At 43.7% G+C, this 27,487-nt stretch overlaps 1 protein-coding gene across 5 annotated transcripts in view; it reads right to left on the minus strand.

Annotated features, from left to right (window-relative positions):
- The window catches only part of LOC308407532 (extracellular sulfatase Sulf-2-like), a gene marked incomplete at its 3' end in the record, with an annotated part of 108,892 nt that overhangs the window by 21,279 nt on the left and 60,126 nt on the right, over positions 1-27,487 (minus strand). For all 5 annotated transcript variants that reach the window (XM_080899237.1, XM_080899235.1, XM_080899236.1 and 2 more), the window contains exons 4-12: positions 18,791-19,019; positions 17,706-17,826; positions 16,672-16,790; positions 16,449-16,600; positions 16,093-16,262; positions 8,626-8,776; positions 4,359-4,458; positions 3,671-3,746; positions 1,481-1,609 (exon numbers count right to left, since the gene is read on the minus strand). In XM_080899237.1, the coding sequence (XP_080755363.1) occupies positions 1,481-1,609; positions 3,671-3,746; positions 4,359-4,458; positions 8,626-8,776; positions 16,093-16,262; positions 16,449-16,600; positions 16,672-16,790; positions 17,706-17,826; positions 18,791-18,950 (1,178 nt within the window). In that variant the 5' untranslated portion in view covers positions 18,951-19,019. The remainder of the gene's footprint in view (positions 1-1,480; positions 1,610-3,670; positions 3,747-4,358; positions 4,459-8,625; positions 8,777-16,092; positions 16,263-16,448; positions 16,601-16,671; positions 16,791-17,705; positions 17,827-18,790; positions 19,020-27,487) is intronic.

Genomic DNA, 27,487 nt, shown 5'->3' on the forward strand with positions numbered 1-27,487 from the left:
CTCCCTCCATCCATCCATCCATCCATCCCTCCCTCCCTCCCTCCCTCCCTCCCTCCATCCATCCATCCATCCATCCCTCCCTCCGTCCATCCATCCCTCCCTCCGTCCATCCCTCCCTCCATCCATCCATCCCTCCCTCCGTCCATCCCTCCCTTAGGGCTTCATTTAGCTCTAGGTCTGCAGAGACTTAATTACATTTTAGCTGCTCAGCTGATATCCGTCCACTAATTAAGCCAGACTAAATCATTCATCATTAGAAGTGATTGAGACTCTCACGCTGGTGTAGTTTATCTACTTTCCCTTGAACCTGGAAGTGGGAATTAAACTCCTTTGCATGTGTGTCCAACACCAGCAGCTATATAACCTTCAAACCTTAGCAAGTGCACCTCACCCCCCCTCAGCTACCGACAGCGATGTATTGGTCACTGGCAATCACAGCGGGATAACAGGATGAAGTGACTGTGGAAAAGATCTCCCAACCACAGTAGGAAAGGAAACCTCAGCTTTAGAAGGAAGAAGCCACTCACAGAATAAGTCCAGTCACCTATAACTTACCTAATGAAGTCATTTACAATTGACTTGAGCACCAAATGGATTGTTTCCATTGACCTGACAGCATGTACAACTTATTATGAGCAACACAGAGTGAAGCGGTTCTCAGTGAAGACAAACAGATATAGTTTCATTAATTGAAAGCAGCTCCGATGTTTCCTACACAGATGGTCACGGTCCGTTTACCAATCAAATCTGACACATTCCTGTAGTTGGGGACTATTTTTACTGATGGATGAATCCACATTTGGTATCATGAGTCCTCACAGGAGGGTGTATGGAGATGAAATAATCACCAGTTTAGGTTATCGGCACTAAACCGCGACCCTGTGTGCAAAATCCTTTCGCCTCAGCTCGGCGGGTTTGACAGCCCCCCGAAACGCTTTCCTGTTTGTTCCGACCTCCTGACCTTTATGTTTGCCTTTGTTGACGCTCTGATCATTATAAATATTAATAGAATATTTCTCTCGCTCCAGGCGAACCAGATGGCTCTTTGTGCTGCCGAATAGCGGCGCAACCAGGAGTTTAAATGAGGTCGTTACAGTTGAGAGACGCCCTGCTGCTCCAACGACTCTCTGCAGGAAGATGATTTACATACTGGTGATGTGTCTCTGTTCTCTGACCTCTGTTTTCAACAAGCAGCTGATTACCTCACTGTGAACTCTGAGAAATTAACTTCAATCTGTGTTTAATGGTTTGTGTGTTTAGGATGATTAATGGCATGAAAAAACGACTGTTTATTTATTTAGAAGCTCTTTGAGCGCTCAGATGGTTAAAGAGCATCTTAGCTGGGAAAACGGTGACGCAACAGCTCCTTCAGATGGTTACAAAACAAGGAAGTGAAATGCTTTAACAATCTGGCATTTAGGTGTATGCCTGTGTGTGTGTGTGTGTGTGTGTGTGTGTGTGTGTGTGTGTGTGTGTGTACCTGTTGGCAGGTTTGTCTGTGTCCAGCAGACTCATTATCGACTTTCCGTCCATATCTGGAGGCGTGTCGACGCCAGCGATGTCCAGGATGGTCGGAGCCAGATCGATGTTTAGGACCATGTGAGGGTTACTGACACAAACATGCAAACAGAGTATGAGCGCTTATTTTATTATATGTGTGCCTGTTTTAGCTTCATGCTGTCATAACGAAATCCGAAAAAGAAACTGTTAATAAGACTTTAATAAATGTCTCCTTTTTACCAAAACAGGGCTTCAATTTTCATGTGACATTCATTAAATGTGACATGTGGCACAGATGCATCATACATGGTTTTATTGCAGCTGTGCACACACACACACATACACACACACACACACGCACACACACACACTTTCGTTTTGCTATCTTAGTGAGGACATCTCATTGACATAATGCTAGCTGCTTAAGCTAACCATCTAAAATCAGTGCCTAACCTTCAGCTTAAACCCAACCACAGCCTAAATGTAACTCTGACACTAAAACCACATTTTCATCCTCAAAATGCCTTCAAACTCGTGGGGACGGGCATTGTGTCCTCATGAGTGACTATTGGTCCCCACAAGCATGCCAATTTTTCTGTCCTCACAAAGATATCTAAACATGTACACACACACACACACACAAAGTCAGATCTTCTTAAATTAACTCATTTATTTGACGAGCCCTCCTCCGCCTATGCTACGCCTCTTTTACAGACTGTAGGTAACAACACTTCCTGAAAGACACAGGAGATAAGGGGCAAAAATTTGTTTTTTGTTATACCTCAAAACCTTTTAAGTGAAATCTTCCACCATGAAAACGGTGTTTGCTGCCACAGCAGAACACCAGAAGATTAAAAAAATACACATAATGGAAAATGTTAAAAAAGGACAAATTACTCGTCGCATCTTGCTTTGTACTGATATTTTAAAAGTGAATTGCTGAAGGCAAAACAGACCCGAGAGCTTTTACAGACTTCTGTTGGGTTTGGAGAGCAGGGGGGAAAGTTCACGGGGACATTTATTGTGAAGTATTGCAAACAAAGTGTTTTTTATCTCAATAACGTCTGCTCCGAAGAAGGGAAAGAAACTCTTGCCCTGAACCCGTGATCATCTCGTGGAACCGCTCTGACTGTGGTAATTCAATTTGACACACACAAACGCACACAGTAGCACACTCTGAAGAAAACAGTGCTGTCACATTTTTCATGGATATGATCTTTCTGCTGCTTCACGTCTCCACAGATTCTTTATATTTTTGGTTCTGAGATTTTTTAAAGCAGCCTGTACGCTCGTGGTGGAGACCAAAACCAGCAGGTTTTTGTACATGCTCCATCAGCTTCTCTTCCCTTGCATCCACCATGTGGTGCTGAGCACTGAGGGTTTGTTTGCTGCTCGAAACAGGAACAGGAATTTAAAAAAGGAACGACTCCAATGAAGCAGAGACGTTGCTGATAGCTGAGCCTTGTTGGTTAAGGCTTATTTTTCTTTTCTGTACATTTAATTGGGCTGCAAAAAACATGCATTTTAATTACTGATTGCATTATTATTTACTCAGTAAATTAATTAACTGCTTGGCCTAAAAGTACCCTGCAAAGTGCTTTTTTTAATCAACTGCCAACAACAGAGACCATCAATATATGTATTATTTGACGAGATGCTCTTTAAAAACAAATAGCTAGAATTGGATCATACAAGTCCGTGTGCTGGGACATGATGGCGTGCGCCACAGTTTGAGTGGCTGGTAATGATTCATTACCTGAAAATGACTGTTTGGTGTGTGGATGGAGAGCCAGCTCTCATCACCAGATTTCTACCTGAATATCAGTCTGACAAAGAAGCTGATGCTTGCTTGTAAATGTGCACATGCAGGTGGTCAGGAAGGGTCCACAGGTGCATGGGAAGGTGACCTCGGGCCTCAGTGAGCCCCTGACATGCAGGTTGCATGGGGAAAATGTGAATTCCCTAACCAGCTGGCATGTGGGAGGTGGAGTCTGTGAAAATAGAGGGGGGTGCACTAAAACCCTTCTTGCGATTGCTGTGGTCATGAGCAGGCGGCCACAGCTGTCTGTGTTTTATGGACTGAACAAAGTAACGTTTAAAGTTATCACTGAGTTCAGAGGATCGGCGGCGCCTTTGTGCAGTGAATTGTTGTTGAGGTGTGTGTGCTTACATGCTGCCCTGCTCCACGTTAGGTCCTCTGATGTAGAACGGGACTCTGATGTCAAACTCGTACGGCATAGATTTACCTGGAGACAGACAGACACACACACACACACACACACACACACACACACACACACACACACACACACACACACACACACACACGTTATTAATGCTGTGGTTTGTAGCTGAGGTGGTGACACTGAAGCTCGCACACACAGGTGTGTTTTGCTGTCACGTTCTGACGTTATCTTCATGCTCAGCACAGTTTTCTGATGATCAAACACAAAACATTTGTTCCTTTAAACTCAAACATTTTATTATCTTGGATTCTTCAGATGTTCTTTACGTGCATCTGAAATTCTGTTTGCTGTTCAGCCCGTACTCACAAAGAGCGATTGTCCAATTTCCAGACTCTTAGAATTTGTGCTGTTTCGCTGTTTATTTTGTACATAATGCTGTTTCATCTGCTGGAGAAGGGTTCTTAAAATGAGTCTGGCACACATCTCACAATGTTCCTCCCTGCACTGCAGCTGTTTTCCTCCTAAAAAAAAAATCTAATCCTTTAAATCACAAATCAGGATGTTTCCAGATGATAATCAAGTTTAATCAGTTATAAAAATTATCACAAATTCTTTCTTCCATCGGCAGAAAAAGAATCAGGCAGACACAAGAACCTTATTCTCTGTTCGTACCTTTAACGAGGCCGAACTGGCCGATGTGGTAGCCGTGATCTGACGTGTAGATGATGTAGGTGTTTTCCAACTCGCCCGTCTCCACCAGCATGTTATACAGCTGAGAAACAAACAACACCATTTCAGTCTGTGGCTTAAAAAAACGGAGTGATTTTGCACACTGGTCATCTTTTATCTGTTCACACTTCCACCAAACTTGACTCACTTTTGTGAGTGTGGACGCTTCCTCTCTTTGCTCTTTAAATGCTTTGCTTCTTTTATTGATTTTTATGCTGATTTATTCCCTTTTTTCCTGTATGAGCTTACCTGCGATAGCTTCTGGACACTTATAGATCATTAGGACTAAAGCGTTTTTAACAGAAACAGCAACATTTTTATAGTTACCTTATCCTCAGCGCTCCGTGTGTCTGTGGCCTACACACAGCTGAAGCCTGATTACAGCATCTGGGCACCGAGCAGCCTCAATAGCCTGGAAAGGTGCTAACCGCTAGGCTAACTAGCAACAAGATGCCTTCCCTCTCCACAGATGACTACCACAGCCTCCTGCAGAAGATTGCAGTACTGGAGACAAAAATTCATCGCTTAGAAGTAAACGTGGAGGTAAATGGACTGTGTGGAAATGAAACAACCTTGCCTTTGATTCAAAACAATGGCGATGAGCAAGCTAGTACACAGCTAAGGAGCACAGATAACATGACCAAGAAAGTAGACTCTGTGCATTATTATAAATCCTCAAGCGATAATCCCCCCCTGGACTGTCTTGGTGCAAAACCAAGACATAAATCATGTCTCCTGGAAGGGGGAGGACGTATCACAGGCAGGGCACAGCGAGCTGAAATCTCTGAAACCGACTGGCCTTCACTTCCTACGAGACAGAGAAGCTCTTCTACCCCTGTATACGAGAGGAAACAGGACTGGACAACCGTGAATAGGAAGGTTAACAACAAACCTCCAAAACAACTGAATGTGAAACTGCAGAACAGATTTGCTCCACTATCAAAGGACCCTGGATCTATATCGGACAACCATCCATCTAAAAGTAGCGAAGTAAGGTCTGAAAATCTGTTGAAAAGTAAAAGACCACAGGGAAAGCTAGGCCTGAAACTCTGATTGTGGGTGACTCTGCCGTAAAGGATGTACAAAGGATGTGCGGTAAGAACACTAAAGTCCTCTGCTTTCCTAACGATATGGTCAACAACCTGAAGGAGAGAATTCTTCAAATTGCAGATGAATATCCAACTGTGACAAACATTGTTCTGCATACAGGGTCAAACGATGTGTCCAAACAACAGTCGGAGGTTCTGAAACGGGACTTTACTGGATTATTAAATACTGTAAACTCTCTGAATGCAGCTGTATTCATCAGTGGACCTGTACCGCCGGTCAGAGGAGGAGACGAGAGATTCAGCAGGTTGTTTGCACTGAATAAATGGCTTATATCAGCATGTACGGGCGACCGTGGCTCAGGGGGTTGGGAAGCATATCTGTAACCGGAAGGTCGCCGGTTCGATCCCCGGGCTCTCTGTCCTGGTCGTTGTTATAACAACTGTAGCTTGCCTCCACCAATGTAAGAATGAACGAATAGTGGAATTGTAAAGCGCTTTGGGTGCCTTGAAAAGCGCTATATAAATGCAATCCATTACTATTATGTACTGACCACTCAGTGCATTTTATCAACAACAGGCATCTGTTCAAAGCAAATGGATTTAATTTTAACAAGTCAGGGGCGAAACTGTTCACCTCCAACTTGTTTTATTCCATACGTCATCCATCTGTGCTTGGTGCCAAGGCTGAGATAAAAGAGGAGTTATCTCATAAAGAGGAACAAACAGTACTGCAAGAACAGACAAAGCCCAGCAGAAACCTTGAGGAGGAGCTCCATCTGCCCCCACCTGGGAAGAGCCTCAGAAAGGAGAGACATCTGAGGCAAGAAGAGGGGTCCCTATTTGCCTCCAACTCTCTCAACAACACCAACGACCAGGACCAGGGACCACGACCTTCCCCAGTCCCCCAAACCCCTGACAGGCCATCACCCTCCTCCCCCTCCCTTTCTCCCTCCTCGCCACACCTGAAATTCACTGAGGAGATGATGGAGCGGGTCAATGCTGGGCTCAGATCTACCCCCCGGCCCAATCCCTTTTTGTCCCCCATAAACCCCCCCACCAGAGCAGCCAAAGGTTCGCCATCGAGCCCCGCCCTCAACAGAGCAATCGAAGTCACATTGCCCAGCCTCGTCCCCCTTAGTTCCTCCTTACCACCTTCATGCCCTGTCTCCGCAGTCTGATGTGTGATGTGTGGAGGGTCCGGGCTGCGAGGATTATGGCAGTGGTGACTTTTCCCAGGAGAAGCTGGGACCCTGTTTACTAGAAGGTTTTAACATTTCTGTACTTTTAGGTGACAGAAGGAGACATGTGGCAAATAATACCTCTAAAACACTTAAGTTGGCTTTATTAAACGTTAGATCTTTAGCTGGGAAAACATTTTTAATTAATGATTTAATCACTGAGCACAGCCTTGATTTTATGTTTTTAACTGAAACTTGGTTGGACCAAAGTAACAGTGGAGCTGTTCTCATCGAGACGACCCCTCCTAACTACAGTTTTATCAGTGAGGCCAGGGTGAGCAGGAGAGGAGGAGGGGTTGCTGTCTTATTTAATGAATCATTTCAATGTAAGCAGCTATCTCCTGGAAGTTTTCAGTCTTTTGAATATGTGGCTTTACAGCTGAAGGCCCCATCCAAAGTTGTGTTTCTTAATGTTTACAGGCCTCCCAAATACTGCACAGACTTTTTTAATGACCTCAGTGAACTGCTGTCTGTGATCTGTGTTGATTTCGACTGTGTAATTATTGTTGGGGATTTTAACATCCATGTGGACAACCCTCAGAACAAAGGGACTAAAGACCTGAGTAACACTCTGGGCAACTTTGGGCTGACTCAGCATGTAACAGAGGCCACACATAATAGAGGACACACTCTTGACCTACTGATCTCCAAGAGCCTGAGCATTTCAAAGGTTACTGTGTCTGATGTGGGCTTATCTGATCATTACTGTGTTTTCTTTGAAAGTAAAATTTCAGCCCCCACAAATATATCAACAGCAGTGATCACAAAACGGTGTATAACTGAAAACAGTAGTGAGATCACTCTCTCACAGTCTGTTCTCTAAAATCTAAAAGAGGAATTATGGATTGGATCAACTGGTCCCTAAATGCAATTGACACCCCTTTCTCAACGAGAAGTTTGGGCTCGGGTGAGCCTGAGTGCTGAAGATATCTACCTATTCAGAACCATGGTAACAGGGTTCTGGCTGATCGGGTCTCTGTCCTGGTCGTTGTTATAACAACAGTTTATTTAAATCCAGGTTGAAGACTCACCTATTCTCAGCTGCATTTGAATAAAGCACCAAATCCACACTTTTAAGCTTAAATTTCAAAACTTACACTAACTACTGATCTTATCTATTTCTGATTTTATCTGTTTTGATTTTATATACTCTTTTGTTTGTTTGTTAAGCTTAAATTTCAAAACTTACATTAACTACTGATTTTATCTACTGTTCTGATTTTATCTGTTTTGATTTTATATACTGTTTTGTTGGTTTGTTTGTTTGTTTGTTAAGTGGGTTTAGAGCTCTGGGTAGCTCCCCAGCTGGGTCTAGACTGGGTCTAGAGAGTATTTTAAATTCAGGGAATTTAAAATAGAAAGTAGCTCGTCCACAGAAGGACTGGTAGCTCCCCTTACGATAAGGGTTCAGATCGCGCGAACAGGTGTGAAATGTGTGTGTTTAGTTAGTTTGTTTGTTTGCTTGTTTTAATCAATTTTAAATCATGCTTTTTATTTGTTTTTGTTTCTAATGTCTCTGTAAAGCACTTTGAATCACCTTGTTTTTGAATTGTGCTATACAAATAAATTTGCCTTGCCTTGCCTTGCCTTGCCTAATAACACAAGCTATCTTTTTCCAGCCATCAAGTGTGTAGCTGGTGGTTTGTGTGTGTGTGTGTGTTCCGGTCAAAATCTGACATTTGCTATCCTTGTGGGGACCAACAGACCTGGATTTTGGTCTCCACGGGGTTGAAGGCATTTTTCACACTCAAAATGTGGTTTTAGTGTCTGGGTTACAATTAGGTTCTGGTTAGGGTAAGCGTCAGGGTTAGGCATTCATTTTTGATGGTTAGGGTAAGCGGCCAGGGAAAGCATTATGTCAATGAGATGTCTCCACGAGGATAGCAATACCAGACGTGTGTGTGCTTGTGTGTTAGTGCCCACCTTCTCCACGCTGTCGTCCACAGACAGAAGCGTCTGCAGCCGTTTCCTCTGCAGCATGTTGGTGAACTCCATGTGAATGGGCTTCATGGGGCCGGTGTAACGCATGATCCAGTGCTTATCTGGGTTCGGCGCGTAGTTATAACTGGGAGTACTGGTGAGAAGAACAGTGACAGGAAAGGAGATAAGACAGGTGGAGTGTTGGGTAAATCCTGAGTTATTTGTGCTGAAAAGACGATCTGGCTTTGGATAGTCTGTGATAGCACCGTTTACAACCAAAGCTCTGTATATCAGAGCAATGTGATGCCATGTGATCAGAGAGGAATGCTGCGAGTGCTTTAAATGTGCTCTGTTCTGCTTTTTCCAGTGTGTTAACAGATTGTATTATAAGTTTAATCATGAGACTGACTCTCGGTTGCCTCAAACATGTTGTGGAGAAACCTCTATGTGAAAGATACAGGATGGATTTCCCAGACAAATCCAAGCATAATGATCACGAATTTGAGGCTTTCCTCCCCCCAAGTACTTCCAATCCCAGCTTCTGAGAAATGGAGTCCACTAATCACTGACATCAAGAAACGACTGACTACCATCAAAATACCGACTCAAAGACAAACTGCAAAGTCGTATATATGTGTAAATCACAGGGCAAAGCTGTGCAACTGCCACACACTTTCTGCAGCAGGGGTCGGCAACCCTGAGCACGCATGGTTAACTGAAGACACGGCCATAGCTGGACTGGCCATCGGGCATACCGGGCATTTGCCCAGTGGGCCGATGTGATTTTTCGTTTTTATGGGCCGATGATTTTTTTTTTTTTTTTTTTTTTTTTTTGTAACGGTATAAACAATGAAAGGTGGTGGATTGGCCAGATGCTGGCCGATGTGTAGAAATAACACAGTTGTTTGGTGGTGGCTATGGCGGAGCTAGCATAAAGGCCAGCAGGTGGATGAGGGAAAGGGGAGGCAGGACGAGGAGAGACCAGAGGCGGAAGCCGGTCCAAGGGTGAACTGAACTTCAGGTAAGAAGTTATGACCTGCAGTCTATCTGGGTCAGATATAAACAAAGTTTAGGTGGAGTTTATTTTCGTTGTGCTGACTTTTAACCGTCAGTTACAATAACTCGTATTGCGTACTAGCTAGCATGACAGCTGGGTGGGTGCTGTGATGTTACTGATAGTGAACTTTATTTTATTCATAAGGTTAGTTAGCAGACTTGTCGACCATCCCGTAAAAAACATAATCGTCCCGCATTCAGAGAAAATGTTACGCGTTTCATATTGAGCTGAGAAGGGACACAGTTTGTCCCGAACTTCAGCTAGAATGGAAAAAGACACAAAGCTGGATTTATTCTGCGTCTTTACGCTGCACAGCTGCCTCTTCTCCTCTCATCCTCTCCCCTCCCTCTCCTGTTTCTACTTCAATCATGAAACTGATCAATGATCAGCTGATCAGCTTTTCTCTCTTGTTTGTTTATCACTTTGCGCCAGAAAGAGGAAACCAGCGGATGTCGCGGTAAACAACAGCAGCATGAATGAGTTGAAGGGAAGTTATGAACTGTTTCTGAGAGACAAATAACACCAGGATCCTTTTCTAAGTAGCTGACAGCTGGTAACTGTGCAGGGGCGGGTCTAGGAAAGTGTTGCCAGGGGGCCATGTAGGGCATTAACAGGGAGAGGGGGGCACAAAGAAATACTTTTCTTTCTTATTCTCATTTAAAATGTCTCGCTTTTAATAAATAATTATCTGAATCTTACAACCAAAGTTTTTAGTATGACATAAAATGTATAGAAATCATACATATACCAACAAGACTGCACATCACTGTCACAACAGCGTCTGTTTTCATTCAAAGGCTTTATGGCTTTTCCTATAATACCTGGTGGGCCGGTCTGTAGTCAAAATGCAGTGCATTAATCTGAGAAGGTGCATTAAAAAATAAATGGCCGGGCCAGCGGTGCACATCACAAATCAGCTCACATAGACACATTAGTTGTGCTGCTTCTTAATGACGGTATCTTAGCTAACAACCCCAACTACCAGATTCAGCTTGTAATTGGCTAAAAATAACTTAGCTTACTGGTGAGAGGGACGTTGCTAGCTGGCAGTTTTTTCAAGCGATGTTGAAATTTCCACTTTCCAACACTTCAAATACTTCAGGAGCTTTCCGCTCAGCGCAGCATCAGCACCGTGGAAACACACGGATACATCCGTAGATTCGAGACAGAATTCACAATGTGTTTTCGGGACTTTCAGGTGTTTGGACCAATGTTTTCTTTTCTGATCAAACCAGAAAGCTTTAATGAGCAGCTAGATTAGTCTCGCATTAACTGGCTGAGTTAATGTCAGTTAATGCAACATCGAAATGCAGCTGATGAACTGAAAAGCTCGACTCTGTGGGGTCAAAGTTTGCAGAACTACAGACGCAGCTGGAATCCACAGCTGTGCATGTTCATGGAGCTGCATGTTCACCTGCTGGACGTCACTACCTGACAAGCTTAACTGTCTTCAGAACATTGCAGAGGCCTTATTGACAGTGTTTGGCTCTACATGTCTGTGTGAGCAGATTTTCTCTCACATGGGTCCTCAGGTAGCCTCTGAATGCTGGACACTCGCAGACCTGTGTCTCTGAGTGGGAGACCAGAGATCACGTTAACATGTGTGTCTCTGTATTAACAAACATGCCATGTTGGCCCAGTTTATTTTTCTTATCATTGTTGTGAGGAGACCATAAACAGCATTTGTATTTTCTGTTGTACAGTTCATTTGCTTTTGTGTATAAAAAGTCATTTTTGTTTCCAAATAGCTGATAACTATTCGCTGATAGCTGCCAACATCTGCGAACAAATATAATCCTATAAAGTGGTTCTACATAGTGTGTAACTGTTCATATAGAGCTTTATTACATTTATTGCTAATGCAATCATATGGCACACTGAAATTTTAGATGCACTCATCATCAGAAAGGTTGCCGAGCCCTGCTCTACAGTAACAGCCAAGTTAGCTCTGTGAGTGACTTTGCTCCACGATGATTGGATGTGTTGTTGTATCTGTGGTCGAGGATGAATTATGACACGATGGGCACTAGAGCAGCATGCTAAAGAAAAAAAGGTCTACAGATGACAGAAATGTGTTTTTTGGTCTATGTTGAACTTTTCTTTTGTGTGTCTTTGTGGTGGTTTTGCACCCATTTGTTTTATTTTTGTGTCTCCTTTCAGTCCATTTGAAGTGTTTGTGGTCGTTTTGAGACTCTGTGCAATCCTTTAGTATCATTTTGCATCCTTGTTTTCATTTTGTGTGCCTTCTCATCTCCAACGTCTTTGTGTGTTTCTCTGTGGTTGTTTTGTGTCAGCTTGTGGTCGTTCAGTCTGCAAACATGTTTCATCTGCTTCATGCTTCTTTCAAGAAATTTCCACATCCACTTGTGTTTATTGTGTCTTCTTTTTCACTGGTTAACGTCTCTGTGCTCAGTTTGTCTCCATTTCTGGTCCTTTGAATGTCTTTTTTGTTATTTTTATTTCACTTAACTTTACAAGAGGAAATATCACTTAATACGAAGGCCCTCAGACTTGGCCTGTGGCCTGCAGACCTTGGCAGTAATTGCTCGATGTCTGTGCTGATGTCAGGTCTCGGTAAGTTGTGTGAACTGATCAGGAACAAGACTTGTATTTACTAAAGCTGCTGCAGCAGCAACAGGAAATTAAATGAGAAAAACAGGAAATGGAAGAAATGAAAAACTGTATGAGCTCCAGCAGGGTTGTAAAAGTCTACTGGCTATGAGGCAGCAATGCCTGATCCACAAGCTGCTTACAGACTTACCCGAGAAGAGTTTAGGCTAAAAGTGAAGTGAGCGAGCCAGCGATGTGCCGAACAGTCTGAACATTGCTCTTCTAAAAATACGTCTTCTCTTTGTGATTATGGTTTAATGTGTCGATAACAGCAGAAACTGCAAAACTGAACCATTCCACATGCTTTTTGGATTCACAGCAACTTCCTGCTTTATGGCATGACCGTATTTTAAAGGAGGACTAATCTCTAAAATAGAAAAACATGAATTTGTAAGTTTGCTCACTCTCAAAGGACGAGACTGTAGACGTGCACAAGTTTAGAATGGACCACAGCAGCGGTCCCCAACCCCCGGGCCACAGACCGGGACCGGTCCGTGAGTCGTTTGGTACGGGGCCGGGAGAGTTGAGGCTCGGGTGGTTTTCAGAGTTTTTATCGGTAACTCGGTTTCCCTGGGTCATTTCCCGTGTTGTAGTTGTGTTTTATTTTGAAAGAAATATTTACACGTTACCATAGCGACCAGAGAGCATTAAGGGGCAGCGAGGAGGATGTTACTCTCAGTGTTGTTGGCGCATTTCAGGAGGACGCTGCTAATAAAGTTACACAGCTACACAGTGACTTCCCGTTTATTATTATATTTACAAAACACCACAGTTTTTGTCTCGGTCGTATCGTTTTATTCTGTTGTAATTATCCACGAGACCTTAAAGGCTCTGTGAAAATATTGTCTGACATTAAACCGGTCCGTGGCGGGGGAGCGCTGGACTACACGGCCATCAGCAAGAAGCCTGGTGAGAGGGTGACAACTGTTGGTGAGATTATTGCAAATGGACAAAATATAAATGACCATGAGCCACCCTGGGTCTGGAGCTCCATGCAAGGTCTTGCCTCACAGGGTGAAAATGACCATGAGAAAGGTGGTTGTTAATAATCTGAAGGCAGTTGGGACGACAGTCACCATGAACCCCACTGGTAACACACTGCATGATTGAGAAGGCTTGGAAGAAAGTGCTGAGGAAACCAACATCGAGCTCTTTGGCACCAATTGGACGTGCTGGGTTGGAAGGAAGACGGCTCAAACGACAACCACAGTCAAGCACGGAGGCGAGGACATCATCAGATTTTCTGTTAAGGATACAGGACAACTTGGCTGTAGGATGGAGCTGCATGGATTGAACTTGGATGAGAGCTTCCTTCCCTCAGCCAGAACACTGAAGATGAGTTGATGAGTCTTTCAGCAAGACAGTGACCGAAGGCACCAAGGCAACAAAGCAGTGACTGAAGAAGAAGCACATAAAGGTCATGGCTTTGTCCAGACAGCTGAAGCTTGGAGTTGCTGAACAGCATCCAAGAAAGCTGAAGGATTGAGAGAGTTTCTGTAAGGAGGAGCCGGTCAGTCACCCTCCTGAGATGTGACCAACAACAGGAAGCATCTTACTGCTGTTCTTATCAGCGTGGGTTTGCCCACCAAGTTTAAGACACCGAGTCTGAATGCTTCCTCTAACTTTTATGTATATATGGAGGCAATAAACAAAACACCAGGCTGAATATGAATACAAATGTATTCCACGCAGTGTTAGAATGAACCGCACGTGTGATGTGTGCGTGTCTGTGTGTAGCTGAGTGTAATATCATGTTTGGACACATCAGGCTGTGTGAGGAGTGATGACAGCAGATGCTCCTTTTCATTAATAACACAGTCTCTGTCCTCCTGCTGTGTTAGCTGCAGAAGATGTTCCTGCACTGTGTTCTGCGTGGATAATGAATGACTCCCATCAGCTAACTCGTTTACTCCTCTCCTCGCTCCTGCTCGGCAGCTTCATAATTAAATTTCCTCGTCGGGACAGAAATGCTGTGGGCAGCTGGAAGCATCTGCACGGGCGCAGGCGGGCTGGAACACTTCGGTCCGTCTGACAGGCGGTCAGCTGACACGTGTGGAGCTCGTGAACTCGTTTTAGGGAAGATTGACTTTATTCATTTTGAAGGACTGCAGCGCGCCTCATTAGTGCAGCTGCGGTGAAACCGTTACCTCACAGCAATGAGGTGCTGAGTTCAAACCTGCCAGGAGACAAGCAGACAGTTTGTTGACATTTAAACGGTTCTCTTTGAGGCGCTGTTCCCAGATTCACTTTCATTGCATTTTCATGCATTTTGCAAGTGCAGCTACCGAAAAGCAGAATTGCATTCAACTGTTAAACTGCGTGTAACTGACATGATGATGCGTCACAGTAAGCACATTTGAAGCAGATCGGTAGGCAAACAAGGACGGTGAATGTCTGCCTTCCTCGCCTGATCACTGTCTACTGGTTCTGGTCCAGTAATGTCGGTTGGCTTTGGATTCGTTTGAGGTGTTGAGAAATGAAATGAAGCCAACACAGAAATGCATTTCCTCTAATCGGCAATGAGACCATGTCCAAAAGTGAGTCAATCCCCACAGAACCCCAGGTTTACAGGCTGGTACAACAAAATGGTTTTAGCATCTATGGCTGTACGCTCCCACTGCTGTCTTCAGCGTTCAGCTTGCAGCCTCTGCGCCTGTTTCAGAGCAGAAAGGTAAAATGTTTTCTTTCCTTCTGCTTCATTTTGTCTTTATTTACGAGACTAAAGCTGAATGCACGGCTGTTTATTACTTCGGGGAGAAGCTGCAGCCTAAACCCGACCTTTTCTTCAGAATTTGACAACACAACAGGTCTCCACTTTCATTAAAGTCTGCAGCACCACACGTTTCCTCAGTCGCACTGATTCGCTGGGTCTTAATCAGCCATCGTTCGGTCCCGTCAATAAGGTTTAAATTAGACTTTGCAAGTGCTGCTGGTTTCCTGCTTTCTAATTCATACTGAATAATAAAAGGAGAAGCAACTCTGCGCCTGTGCTGCATTTTTGTTCTTTGTGCACAAAGACAAAACTGTCAAACGCTGATCATTCCAGCGTATGAGCGTCGAGTTATGCACTGACTGTCAGAGGAAAGGGATTACTGTCTGTTCCGAGTACTTCCAGCAGCGTTTTTGTGTTACAAGAATAGAAAAACCTGCATAAAAATCCCTGTGAGCTTTAAATGGGATTTAAATGGTCTCCTGACAGCAGGAGTCCAGCCGGAGTTTCCTCGGGCATCTGTTTATATCTGCGGGATGAAAAAGATTTCAGTGTGATGTCTCTGTCTGTTCAGCCGTCTCCCAGTCAGATCATAAACAAGGAAACGTATCTCTGATGCGAGACTCGCTCATGGACTTTGTCATGTTCGCTAAAATTGGACTCAAATTCATGTAAAGAGAGTAAATAAAACTAATGTATTCATTAACACTCACACGTACACACACACACGCACACACACACAAGCACACACACACGTGTTAGGGAGGATTGTGCCGTTTCAGTCGTCTTGCTTCAGGATTTATCCCGTGGTGCAGAACAGAGCTGCTCCATTGTTCTGCTGGATTACAGTGGCTTAGTCTCATTGTATGTGTGCATGCGTGTGTGCACTTGCATTACTACTTTTGTGAGGACATAAATGTGTTTCCACAGTCGCACTGTGGGGACTCTACTTCCTTATGGGGACAAAAATTAAGTCCTTACAATGTAAATCATGACGTTTTGCATGACGGCAGGTTTATTTTTTAGGATAATTCTCTAGGAAATGAATGCAAGTCGAGGAAAAGATAACTGTGTGTGTCTGTGGGAGGCCTACATGTGCTGCGATGCGTTGGGGAAGGCGGTGCTGTACTGCGGGGCAGAGTCTTCGGGTCCATGAGGGGCCGCGTGACTCAGAACCATCAGAACAGGGCGGTGAGGATAAAGTCGCTTTGAAGAGCGGAAGTAACGGATCGACTCTGCCGTGATCAGGTCGGTCAGGTAGTCCTGGAAGCACAACAACACACATCACTATTATTAACCCTGATTTTCTTCACTTTAAGTTAAAACTCACTTAACATCCACCGAATCAGTGACGAAGCAGTCAGCGCAGGATCAGAGTTCATTTCAATTTTAGCCACATGCTAAACTTGCATTGCTGTGCAGCGACAGAGTTGTGTTGTGTGTCCTCACCTGTGGATACTGCGCTCCGTGCTTCTCTCGCACGCCGTTGCGACACAGCGTGTAGTTGTAGAAGCGGCTGTTCTTCACCAAACCGAGCCATTCCCTCCACCCGGCGGGAACGTACGAACCGTTGTACTCGTTCAGGTACTTTCCAAAGAAGGCTGGAGAAAAAGCACAGATGTATTAACAGAAGCCTCACAAAGCCCGAGTGCGTGTTTGTGTATTTGCCTACCTGTCCTGTATCCAGTGTCGTTGAGGTAAACGCCGAAGGTCCGTGGCTCGTGCTGCCGTTGCCAAGACGGCGAGGAACAGTTCTCGTTGTTGGTGTAGGTGTTGTGGTTGTGAACATACCTGAGGGAGACAGAACACGTGTTACTACAAGAGGCTCGCACTTTGTATCCCAAGTCTCATGTAAAGTTATTTTAATAGTTCTGCTAATAGCGCTTTGGTAATAAAACACATCCATTATAGGATTTTCACTCTTTCCTTTACACATGAAGACATTAAAATCACCTGTCTAATATTACTAACGTCTTCGTTGGGCCGCCAAACCAGCTTTGACCTGTTGGGGCACAGATTATCTCACACTGAGGCATGCAGCTGATTAATTTAACACCTGCATCAGGCTGGTTCTCTGCAGAAACCCACAGCCAAGACACGATAACTGGAAAAAGCTGTAAATGACTCATAAGCAGCTGGTTGCTTACAAAACATAAGAATAGAAGAATAGAATAACCCGTTATTGTCATTGTTCAAGGAACCTGTGATCTGTCAGACGCCACTGCTGCTCTTGGGTAGTTGTTGTTGCTTCAAAACCGCGGGCCTCCTTCTGACTCAGAGAGGAGCTACTACTTAAAGGTGGTGTAAGTGGGGAAAGTGAGTAGACTAGCCGATGGAGAGCAACTGAGGAGCAAATTGCCTTTGACATGTAATAATTGGTGGAATAACTGGTTACAGCATTCGGCAAATCATCAAGCTCGGTATAGGTCGAACTTGATCGATCCTTAAGTGTAAATGTGCTTCATTATCCTCTTTGACTTGATTAATAAAATTAACATCATTTTGTATTTAAAAGATTTGAAACTAGCACCCAACCATGACCTCATCATTGAAGTCTTTACTGAGGTCAGGAACGACCTTTTTCCTGTAGACAGTTTATACATCGGCTGTCTTTTTGCACTTAGACGAGTCGCCCCCTGCTGGCCAACGGCTCTGACTTCACTTTTCGGGTGTAGTAGGCACCTCCATCTTTGGAACTGTACTTACTTCCCAGTGAGCATGCTTGAGCGTGACGGACAGCACATGGGCGTGGTCACAAAGGCATTAGAGAAGGAAGTCCCGCCCTCCTCCATAATGCGGCGAGTCTTATTCATTGCCTGCATCGACCCTACATGGAGAAACCCACGGTTAGCACATTGTAAAGCTTGTCCACCTGCTTTGGTGATAAGTTCCTTGGTTTCTGTTGAAAATTGTTCAAAATCATTTGCCTCATAAGCCTCGACATAAAATGGAGAGCGACACCTGAAACATGGTTCTTATTTAAAATGCTCGATGATTAAAGATCAACTCTTTCCTCGCCTCTGCCCTCAATAACGAGTTCTGACACCTCGCTTTATATCAGTAAAGTCGTGGTTTGGCGACCATTAGAACAGTTTACAGGTTCTTCTGAGGGCAGCTGCACTGGCGGAGACCACGCTCACCAACTTCTGACGCAAACCCAGCAGCTTTGTTCTACGAGCTAGCCTGAAATATGACAGAAACTGCTCGGCTCAGAAAGGCGTTACTCTTAGTAAGCTTTAAATGTTTAAAGAGTTTACCACACGTGTTCTGGTCAGAGCAATGAGCTACTAAGCCAGTACAAGACCCAATGAGTCTAACAAGCAGCGAAGAGGTTACAGAGTAACAAAAGTTCTCTCTTCCTGCAACACGCCTGCACAATCTACGATACAGTTAAAAATGGGATCATAATCTCAGACAGCAGCAGACAACAGCCATTTCCAGCTGTATGTCGTTAATAATAGAAGATAAATTTTTGGATCGCAGAGAGGAAGTTAGCCCTAAAAAGGCTCCCAGACAGTGATCATTGCACTCCGACCTGTTAAAGAACAAGATAAAGGAGTTACTTAATGATTCAAACACTTTGACTTGGAAGTAAAGCTCAGTTGCTCAAGCTGCTCAAACGAGATCTGTCCGATGTATTGATATGACGAGTGTAATATTATGTTAACTGTGTATTACTGTTAAACTGAGACTTTTTTATGTCCACACCAGCGTGTTACCAACAATTACATTAACAGTACAGACAGTCAGACTAATGCTTATAATAAGGCTTGTAGTGGAGTTTCAGTCACCCAGCTCCATGTCCTGGTCATCAGTCAGGATGAGGATGATGTTTGGTCGGATGTTGCGTCTGTCTCTCTGGAGGCGGGGCTTCAGGCGTTGCGTAGAAGAAAAATGAGCGTGACAGAGCGCCACGGAGACAAACAGGAAGAGGAGAAGTCGACCTGCCATGGCCTTTGACCCCCGGGCCTCCCCACAAAGGTCAACCAATCAGCTGCTTCCCACAAGTTGTCTCAGCTTCTGGAAAACACACAAAGAGACCGCCTCGAGTTCAGAACCGAGGTTCAAACAAATCTGCGTGAGACTGAGCCACCGGTTTACAACGTTCGCCATTTCCAGCTCCATATTTTTATTCCTCGACTCCACTTAGAGAATCTTGGCATGACCCAGGACTCAGGATAATCCATATTTATCTTGGTGCCCCCTCAAACAAGCCGAGCTCCTATCCTATCAAGGCCACCCTGCCTGCAAGACAGCTTTCCTCTGACTTACCGTTCACAAACAGAAGATTTGAACAGTCAATGGTGGAGTTCCTGTGCTACCAGTCTAAGATGACCACAGTTTAGTTACCATAGAAGAAGAAATATGTATGAAACAGAGTGTTTATGACAGGCTGACGCCTGCGTTTTAGGCTCACGGGAACGGCTTGTGTACTGATATAAACCTTCAACTGGCCACTGAAAGAGAAGACCTTACAAAAGGATTCAAAGTGGCGTCTACACTGTACCAGAACCACATAATGTTGCTTTAGTTATAGATATTTTAGGAAACTGTTTTCCTTCTGATATTGCAAACACTTCCTCAATCTGTTGCTAACATTCGCTTCCTAGATGCATGTTTGTTGTAGTTGATTGGAATCCTGCAGGTGGTCATCAGCGTCATCAGGATTGATCCTCTTGGAGGCGAAAAGTACCTGCAGCAAATGTCACAGTAATCTGGCCAGTAGCGGGTCAGATATTTGAAAAGGCCAAACGAATGCCCCGCTGCTCGCGCAGCTGTCGGACGTGTTATGACTGTTGCAGCAGCGTTTGGCTGAAATGTGGCTGCGGTACGTGACGCGCTGTGTTTATTTACTGCGCGAGGGCGGGAATGTTGATGATCCATCCAAGAGAGCGCTGCTTTCACACAGCAAAAATAATAATAATAATAAAAAAGTCAAAGATTTCTGGTCCCAGTAGTTACAGGACACACACACACACAGTTGTCATTAGCTGCAGTCTATTGTTTCTCTGATAATAAAACGCTGAAATCTTATCAGTCACACTGACGTAAAGCACAGTAGAAATGTGTGTGTCTGCAAGTGTGAGTGTGTGAGTGTGTGTGTGTGTGAGAGAGAGAAAGAGCTCACAGCAGGGTGTATCATGCAAATTAGCCAGTAATCAAAACAGAAGAGGCTCAGTGCTCATTCTGAACACACCCACGGTGATATGTGTGTGTGTGTGTGTGTGTGTGTGTGTGTGTGTGTGTGTGTGTGTGTGTGTGTGTGTGTGTGTGTGTGTGTGTGTGTGTGTGTGTGTGTGGCTGCTGATGGAGCTCTCATGTTAAAGTGGTCTGGTGGCTCCAGCTGTGAACAGACTGGAGATTACACACGACCTGCTGAGAGAGAGAGAGATTGGCAGAGAGACCTCCACGCTCCATTCAGGCCACAGCCACAATCACGTATTTCATTTTAAAACAATCTTCACCAAAAAAACATATTTTGAGCTCATCTGTTTGTGTAAAAATGCTCAAAGAATCCAGAATGAAGCCACCCGGATACTCCACAGCAGTATAAAGAGGTCACAGAGGAAGGGAACTCTGGGAGTTGGGAGGTTTTGCAATGCAAATCCATCAACATATTCACGTGATAACAAGATTATTATCCACAGACAGAGAAAGGAGGACCCACACAGTAACGATGAAATCAGAAAGGGTGAGCCGGGCTGGAATATTCTGGGTCCTGTGACAGAGTAAGAATGAAGACGTGTTGGTCTGCTTGAAGAATAAAGTGTCTCCGCTGTTTTCTTGTATTTGTAAGGCTGTTTGTGGTACCATGAGTCTCAGTCAGGAGGTGAATGTGGTCGTCTACGTCATTGTTTCCCAAAGTTCAAAGACACTAACTACAACTAAACTAAACTCAACTGTCCTTACATTTCAGCTCAAACCCTTAAATGCGTCACAGCCTTAAAACTGTCAGCTGCAGCTTCTCATGTGCACAATTTTTCATCTTTAATGTTTGTTCCCATATTTTTCTCTCCTTGGAGATGAACTCCAATTTCACATTCTTACCTGTTCAAACCAACTTTTGAACCAATCAGCATTCAGCCTGAACATACAGAGGTCACATTTTATTGCTACGGCTGCATCTCTGCAGTCTGTGCTTTGGTTCCCATGATCCCTCTGTCTGCAGAGGCAACAGGTTGCACAAACAGACGTCAGAACTGGACCATAAATCCCAGATTTATTTGATTTATTTGTGCTCAGGGCATGCTCGTGTGGTGAGGACCCTAAACATGGACTGATGTCACACACTGATCTTGTTTCTGTTGCTGCTATGTTGGAATTTTGAAACTGGATGTTGAAAAGTGAGGCGCTGACCAAAAAACCCTGAAAATGTAGCACCGGAGCAGTTACGCAGGAGGCCTACCTTAAAGGTTACGGTACTTTATCACTAATGGGGATCATAACATTAATAATAAACATCATGTTGTCATCAGTAACACTTGAAAATAGGGATTGGGACCATATCTAGATAAGTCGCCCTCTGCTGGCCAAAGGAAATAATGCTGACACTTCTGCATTTGCTTCATATTTCAGTCCTGGAAGCTACTTCAACTCTGACGTTCTTTTAAAATATAATTCTTCATAAAGCACCAACATAAATGACTGACAGCTAAAACTGATTACATTAAACTTGAACAACTGTGCAGATTTATAATGGAGTGTTCAGTGACATTAAATCTGCATTTGTAATCTGATTTAACAGAAACTGTTCTAACAAACTTTCTGACATTTGATACTTAAGCTGCTCTCACACAGACTCCCACTTCGTATATTTGCATTATGATTTATATGGCACTGATGTTATTGCAGCTTTAGCACAAGCACCTCTTCCTTTGGTTATTACGGCTGAATTTCATTCATTTGTTTTTATTTCTACGTTTCTATCTTTTCATACCAAAACCATCAAACAAATATGATACAAATATGTTTCACTCTGGTAGATACACACATTTATTGCTGTCCTTTTAGGGATGTTGGCTCTAAATGAATACGACTGGGTAATGATGCTGACTTTGAACAGGAACCAAGTGAAACTGAGAATAAACACATGCGAGACTCTGCATTGTTTAACCTGGTTTATGGATCCAACCCAACATCTGGACTGAAGTGGAGCGGTCCAGCTGTTGGCCATGTTCAGCCCACCACTGTCGGTAATCTACTGCAATATATTCATGTTATGTCATTGAGCGTCATTATGAAACTGACCTACAAACTGACCTGAGACCAGACTAACCCCTGACTCAACCTGCAGGATTATTTTTCGGTCTCAGTCTGGGTCACAGTCAGCTTTGAACGCAGCACGGTTAAAGTGCAAATGATCTGCAGCACTAACGGATCATAAAGGTGTCAACGCTGACTTCTTGATTTATTCGTGCAGTTCATAAAATGTACTAGTATTATGCAAAATTAGGGACAGGATGCATTCACTGTTACCTTCCTTCACATTTTTACCAACTGGTCGCTGAAAAAAAGAGAACAGGTTTCAGGAGTTATTTATCCCCACGGTCACACAGGAAAAAAGACAATTCTGATAATTAATCGGGCACCAAAGCGAAAAAATCCAAAGGTAATATCAGCTTGTACTGCTATAGAAAAACGAGCCGATTCATAGTTGTGGAGCCCATTCCCCCGATCGAATCTCAAACACTCAGAGTAGAAATCGTGATGGGAATCTGTCATTTTTGTTCTCGCAGGGCTGCAACAGATTGGTGACCTGTCCGGGGCGTACCCCGGCTCCAGGAAAGGCTCTGCAGCCCTGGATTAGATAAACTGAAGAATATGGATGGAATTAATGGATCACTGAATGGAAACTTCTTGAAAATACCCAGCAGAGGTGCCTGTGATATTGACACAGTCGGATCAGACATATTTAAACTGTAAGCTCTCTGGTGTGAAGTCCATGTGCTGCTCACCTGCACCTGTTAGTACCATCTGATTAATTTACAATGAATGAACTGGCATCCTGTGTACTGCCACCTGCATGCTCTCACCTAATCCAAACCATATTTCCAGCAGGGATGTGGACAACTAATCAACAAGATGTTTAAATATTGCAGCAGAAATACCAGCTGATTAAACATAGATTTTATTAATGTACATAAAATGTTAAAAGTTGGTTCAATGATGTTAAGCTTTAAGAAGCACTTGGACGTTCTAAACAAACCCAGCTGGTCTGGGATGAGTTTGTGCAGAGCGAAGGAAAATAAGTGAGAATTCCTTCAAAATAAAAGCATCAAAGGTGACCAAAACCTAAACTGTGTGTAGAGTAAAAGAGTGCAACACTATTACCAAAGCAAACTGAGGATAATGTGAAGGATGTGGAATTCTGTTTACTTCACAGCTCCAAAGGTGTTGCAGTTTTGCTCTACCTTGTAGAACATTCAAGTCCTTTGAATAAGAAGCTGCGCTCAAACATTTGGTAGTCAAGATAAAAAGAAAGTTTTAGTGCCGAGCTTCTGTTTGTCTCCGTGGGTAATTAATTCTGCTTCTCCTGCTGCTCCTCCAGCCCTCCTGCTCATCAATCATTTCTACTGTAGCTTCTAAAATTATCTACCTGAAACAGTCAAGAAACAGCTAATTAAAAAGAAAACTCATTTGGCAAGCCACCAAGGACTAATATCATGAAATACCCTCCGTGTTTGGTGAAATATAATAGGTAATTAGAGCAGGAATATTTAATTTTCTAGTTACAGCCGGTTGTTTCTCCCATCAGACCAGACAATTACACCCTAATAGGCTCATCTTAGCTGCCAGCATATCATGTGAACAAGTTAAAAGCCCCATAACTTTGATTAACGACACAAATTAGCATAACTCGTCTTTGTAAATAAAGCTTTAGTCGAGCCAGTGTTGTTAAAACGAGGGTTATAAGGCCATCGCAGAGTTAATAGTCTGTTTCTGATGTTGATTGCAGGACTACACATGTCCTGATCATGTACATGCACTCGCCGCTCTGAAGATTCAGTTTTGCATTGAAGATGCTTTGGTTCACTGCTCGGGAGCGAAAGCCTTTATAGTGCTGTAATTTCAATCTGCTGAAAATACAGCAGCTGTTTTGAATCCCAATACTTTCTTTTCATTTGATATTCATGGAGTCGAGCCTGAAAATAAAGCTGCTGCTCTTGATTCCAGATAGTTTGTTTTATTTGATATTCAGAGCCTTTTCGTGAAGCCGCTGAAATATTATATCCTCACCTTGGAGTCTGAGGAACATCAGTAAACACACAGGCGGAAGCAGCAGAGAGCAGAGTCACTGCATTATTTAAAACAGACGGTGAAGTTTTTAGACTTTACAGAGAAATTTTCATTTCCTGAGTAATTAACAAGAGAGGAACCACGTTTTATCCTCAGAAGACACAATAGAGCCGTACTGTGGCTTTTCTTTGGTTTATTCCAGATGTAAATAATCTTTATTTACACGCAGCAAAAAATAAGCCAGCTTTCTTCTGATTGGCTGCCCCTCACAAACATGGCATTTGAACTGCAGGTGGGAGGGGCTTCAGTGAGCTGCTAACTGTCTGCTTGGCCACACATATGCTCACTGTACAGGACAAATCTGCTGCGTTTGTGGCTTTTTGTGGTAGAGATCACCCAAGACGTCTGTCCTTTTGTAGGTGAGTGAAACCCAGTATTTATTCATCTGGACACTAAAGAGCAGGTATTGGTCTGTGCACTGCACCTGTGCAATTTATAAATGGAGCTAGCATTAGCTGATAACTTAGCATTTTAAGCTCTTGTCCAAATTTTCCCACTTCTGCCTCCAAAACCAGTCTGGACTGTTGCCAAAATGCTAACTTCACTAACTGAGGCTTCAAAATGCAGATCTGAGCACCAGTGACTGAAGCCGTGGTGTCTATATACAGCCTATATGTGTGCCTAAAATAACCATATATCAGGGCAGTATCTGGTCCCCACCTGATCCTGGATCTGCCGGAGGTTTCTTTCTGGGTGCTATATAAATAAAATCAAACTGAATATGGCATCATAAAGCCAAGAGTAGCGTTTAAAGTGTTGGGAGCTGTTGGCTCACAGGAATAACTTGTAGAGATGCTGCCTAGCCAAAGCCAACATGACAGCTTTGCATGGGAGACATCTTTAGACATCCAGACATCTGAAGACCGAAGACGCCCGAGGGTTAAAAGTGTGTATGAAAGACTGGTTGAGAAGCTTTCTCTCAGACCTCTGAGGCAGACTTTATCCTTCTATATAAAGATGCTTCCATGCACAAAGCCCGCACCATACAGAGATGCTTTTCCAAGTGCTGTGAGGATGAACTTGACTGGTCCGCATGGAGCCCTAAATCCCCCCCATCCAACCCTTTTGGGAAGAACCCAAGCACCAGCTGTGAGCCAGATCTTATCACCCAACATCAGTGCTGGACCTCAATAACGCTCTAGTGTCTGAATGGGAGCTAATCCCTGCAGCAGGTTCAACATCTGCTGGAGAGACTGAATCCAGACAAGGAAGGCTGTTAGAGCTGCATATTAATGAACGTGGAGTCACAGTCACGCTCCGCTCTCAGACAGCGCCGAAATACCGGAGCGACTGCACGCTTTCGGCAGAGCAATGAATGAAACTATATTATCAGGCTATAATATGCGCTACACGTGCAGTCGCGCTCTCCTGAACTGTGAACAAGCGCTCCAAAGCCCCACGGATCATAAATTCTCTCGTCTGTCATCCCGATGTGCCCTCTCTGGCTGTGGCTTCTCGATCACATCTATCTGCTCATTAATATTCATGCGCCGTGGGCGGGCCTCGCAGCCGAAGCAGTTGGCCACCAAGTGACTCAATATGAAATGTGGTGAATGTCAATAAAGAGATACTGCAGCCATAATATGGCTCCAACTGCTCATTCATATTCATTAGCATCTCTACATGCAGAGAGACCAGCAGGGGAGACTTAATATCTCCCTGCGCGGAGGTGAAAGGTCAGCTCAATGCTTCTCGACAAAACTCTAAAAAGTATCAGATGAGAAAATGAAAAGTGCTGTGGTGACACGTTAGCCTCTTAGCCTTTATTACAGAGCCGGCTGCGGTTATTGACATACACTATATGACGTATAGCTGATCGCAGACAGAAATATCAATGCATTTGCCATTTTCATTTGGCTGTAATTGATGCGTCGGCTAATATTTCTCGACTTTTACTAATAAACATGTCAGGAGGCATTTAGCGTGAGGGATTTATTTCCGGACACAACTTTAAATTCTCTCCGGCAGCATCGCCACTGAGGCTCTCAGACCACGTTTAACCTTCTGCTTTATTTAAAGTCCATCCAACAATACCTCTCTGTATCGCACTGCACCACTGAAACAGTTCTTGTCAAATAGCAGTAGGAATTTCTATTAAGGGCCGGTAACAAATCAGCACAGGTTCCACGTTTATTTTAACACAGGTTCCAGTTATGTTTGATGCTGCTGCGTGGCCGCTTTCTCCGTTCTCTGATAACAGCTGACAAACCCGATACCGATACCAGTATCGGGTATCGGGGCCGATACTCTAAAATGTGTGTGTACTCATACTCGTAAAAGTTAACCGATACCATGAACCGATACTAACTTATTTCATTAATCAGAGGGTGGCTTGTCATTTCTGTTGTAGTTTTTTAAATTGGCCACTAGGGGGACCCTAAACAGGCACAGGGTTAGGCGAGTGAGACTGGCGGCTTTTGTTTGCTTGTTTACAATATGGACACTCTGCAATAATTTAAAAGTTTATTTTATTCCAAACAGAAGTGTTTATTTATTATTCTGAAAGCTCGAGACAGTGCCCAATAGTTCAGTGATATTTTGTTAAATTACAATGTGGAGACTCTGCAATAATTTAACAGAATTGCTTATTATTCACTTGAAATTTTTTTGTGGTCATTTTTATTAAGATTTTATTTTTTATCGGCAGATAATAAAATAAAACCTGTCTTCCAATTCATTGCGTGTGTGTGTGTGTGTGTGTGGTAGAAGTATCGGTTTTTGTACTCTGTATCGGCAAGTACTCAGATCCAAGTATCGGTTTGAAAAAATTGGTATCGTTGCATCCCTACTTTTCACTATACTGGGGATAGCCACAGGCTCAGTATTAAAGTGTTCACAGGCTCACAGATAAAGGAGCAGGGATGTGACCCCTTTCTGGCCACTGCAGGTTTAATTCACTTACAGTGTTACATTTTTGGACAACAGCACATTTTATTTGATTTTGTGTAGTATTGCCTCCGTGCACCACTTCAGTGGACTTTAAATCAAACAATCTACAGCTTTAATTCATGGGTTGTAACAAAAGCACTGCACGCAATGAAAGGTGTAAAACCTGTGCCAAATCAAACACTGTGGCTTCCCCTCGGGAAGTAAGAGAGCCGCCAAAAGTTCTTTTAAAAGTAATTAGACAACTGACAGGCAGCAGGTGAGGCCTGTTCCCTCATTACTTTGTGGGAAATTAAGCAGATAAA

The sequence above is a fragment of the Rhamphochromis sp. 'chilingali' genome (assembly GCF_963969265.1).
Source record: "Rhamphochromis sp. 'chilingali' genome assembly, chromosome: 12".
NCBI lineage: Eukaryota > Metazoa > Chordata > Actinopteri > Cichliformes > Cichlidae > Rhamphochromis > Rhamphochromis sp. 'chilingali'.